Genomic DNA, 2,614 nt, shown 5'->3' with positions numbered 1-2,614 from the left:
ATGCTCTCGAAGGATATAGCTTCTGGAATTTCGTGTTTAAACTTGATGTCGTATGGGCACACAGGATATGGCTAAAGCACGCCACCTGAAATGTACCTATAGTTCACATTTTTTGTCAAATTTCCTATTTAAAAAACTTCACAGCGTTAAAAAATATGAATGCGTTTTGCGGAAAGGGGAAATAACTTTTGGAATGAGAAATTTTCTCGATTGTTTTGGCGGATCAAATCACCACTGTTCAAAATGTGCCCCTCACTTTTCGCCTTGAAAAATATCGTATGAAAAAGCTTCATCAGCTGACTTATAAAAGATTAATAAAGATTTTGCTGCACGTTGCTAGATTTCTACCACTGTATTCTAAGGATGAGAAAGGGATGAGGGCAAAGCATATTGTTATGTATATTTTCGTGTCGTGTATAAATCTCATGTTCAGAATTTCCGAAAAATGTATGGGGGAAAAAACCTCTAATTTAGGTAGATTTGGCTGAATTCTGGTTTTTGAAAATCAAGACGAAATCTAATCTAGCTGTAGTCAATACTATATGCGATTATACCAAGTTAATCTGTAACAAAGATAATACGTGTATTGTAAAATACTCTATGCTGTACCCCGGAAACGGTGGCATCAGGGTCGATCTTCCCTGGCGCAGCCGAAAAAGGGGGCAGGAAAGGGGGGGGGGCGGGGGGGGGGGGGAGAGAGAGAGAGAGAGAGAGAGAGGGGGGGGGGGGTAAGTAGTAATAATATTGTTTCTTTGTTTGCTTTTTGTTTGTTTGGGGGTTTGTTTGTTTTTGTTTTTGTTTTTGTTCTATTTTGTTACGTTACACTCAAGTGATACCTCCAATCTGTTACACTTACAAATTATGATCTATTTGTGTTTCAAGTGCCGTTAAGAACTCTTACTCAAACTATTTTTTTTTTAACTGACTATGTCCAGTTTCATGAACTGACCATGTCTGGTGGGATAAACTAACCACGTGACTTGTGTGTCCCCAGGTACATGAAATCAGTCCCAGAGGCCAACATGATCAGCCAGGTGAAGCACAACTCCGAGGTGACCGTCACTCTGCTAGTGGACAGAGGCATTCTGCTCATCAAGGACACGCTCACCCACATGAGACGGGTGAGTAAATATCACTTATAAACGCATACGCATACACATATACACACTCGCACATAAACACTTATACACTCACGTATATACATACAATGGCAGACAAATAAGACAGACAGACAAACAGACAGAGGCGTTCTGCTCGTGAAAGACATAATATTCACCCACACGAGACGGGTGAGTGAACACACACACACACACACACACACACACACACACACACACACACACACACACACACACACACACACACACACACACACACACACATACATACATACATACATACATACATACATACATACACACACATACATACACGCACGTGCGCGCGCTCTTACCATGACAAACGTCAACGATAAAGTGAGTGAGCTGTGGGTTCTGGTAAGAATTTCCATAACCCATGAACAGTACAAGTATCCATGAGTATTATAGATACGTCATGTATCGGATAATGTGGATAGTAGAATAAATACCATTCTGGCCTCAAGTGCACGTGTAGAATCTCGATTTCATTGGAATTGCATAATAGCCCAACATCTTTATTCTACTTGAAATAAAATTCCTTTCGGTCAGTGCTAACCAACATGGGGGATATCGCCACACGTGGGTGATTTGGTAATTTTGCAGGGAGTTGGGGTTCAACGGCAAGTGACAAAACGCCTCGCTTGGGGAAGTACGGGTAGGTGGGCGGTAAAAAAATGTTATGCTCTTGACGAAAGTTGTTGCTGGTCATAATACAAGCACTGCCATATATATGGGGATGGGGGGGGAGGCGGAGTGGGGTTGAAGGGTGCCCCTGGAGGGTCGTTACTGCTTTCCCCTATGTTTTTTTCCTGACTTCTTCCATAATACATTGTATCTATCATTGTGACGATATGCTTCTCTTTATATGCGCGCGAATAAACACTTTGGGTAGGGGAGAGAGAGAGAGAAAGAGAGAGAGAGAGAGGGGGGGAGAGGAGTAGTGAAAAAAAGAAAGAAAGAGAATGAGAAAGAAATGAAGAGAGGTACGGGGAAAACAGAAATAAGAGAAAGGGAGAGGGGCAGAGAAAGAAAGAGAGAAGGAAGAGAGAAAGAAGGAGAGAAGGAAGAGAGAGGTGGGAGAGGGATAGAGAGGGGGGGAGAGGAGAGACGATATCGCGATGTGACGTTATGGTGATCACTGGCGGATCGTGTCCGTAGCGTGGACATAGCTAGAAATAGGTAGTGACCATGAACTGTCCAGACGGACTGGTCATCCATCCCCGCTGGCCTAGACGGTATAAGAACGTAGAGCCACTGGCCGGCCAGACGGTAACAGCTGCCACTGGTGTGGTGTGACCCGCGCGCGCGTCTCTCGGCGATTTCTTCAAGCCCTTTGAACCTTTGAAATGCACGCCCAGTGAGATCTGGATCGCCTGTATGTACAATGTGATGTGAAAATTATATATACTTATAATAGATAGATAGATAGATAGATAGATAGATAGATAGATAGATAGATAGATAGATAGATAGAT

The 2,614-nt window shown here is 43.0% G+C and overlaps 1 protein-coding gene across 1 annotated transcript in view; it reads left to right on the top strand.

Moving 5' to 3' along the window:
• Nucleotides 1-1,157, top strand: part of LOC101855739 — a 36,829-nt gene extending 35,672 nt beyond the window's left edge. The window contains exon 2 of the mRNA XM_005104230.3: nt 995-1,157. Coding sequence (XP_005104287.1) covers nt 995-1,142 — 148 coding nt within the window. The 3' untranslated portion in view covers nt 1,143-1,157. The remainder of the gene's footprint in view (nt 1-994) is intronic.
• The last annotated feature ends 1,457 nt before the right edge of the window (nt 1,158-2,614 follow it).

The sequence above is a fragment of the Aplysia californica genome, unplaced genomic scaffold (assembly GCF_000002075.1).
Source record: "Aplysia californica isolate F4 #8 unplaced genomic scaffold, AplCal3.0 scaffold00410, whole genome shotgun sequence".
Taxonomy (NCBI): domain Eukaryota; kingdom Metazoa; phylum Mollusca; class Gastropoda; order Aplysiida; family Aplysiidae; genus Aplysia; species Aplysia californica.
This window is presented reverse-complemented; position numbering and strand designations above follow the sequence as displayed.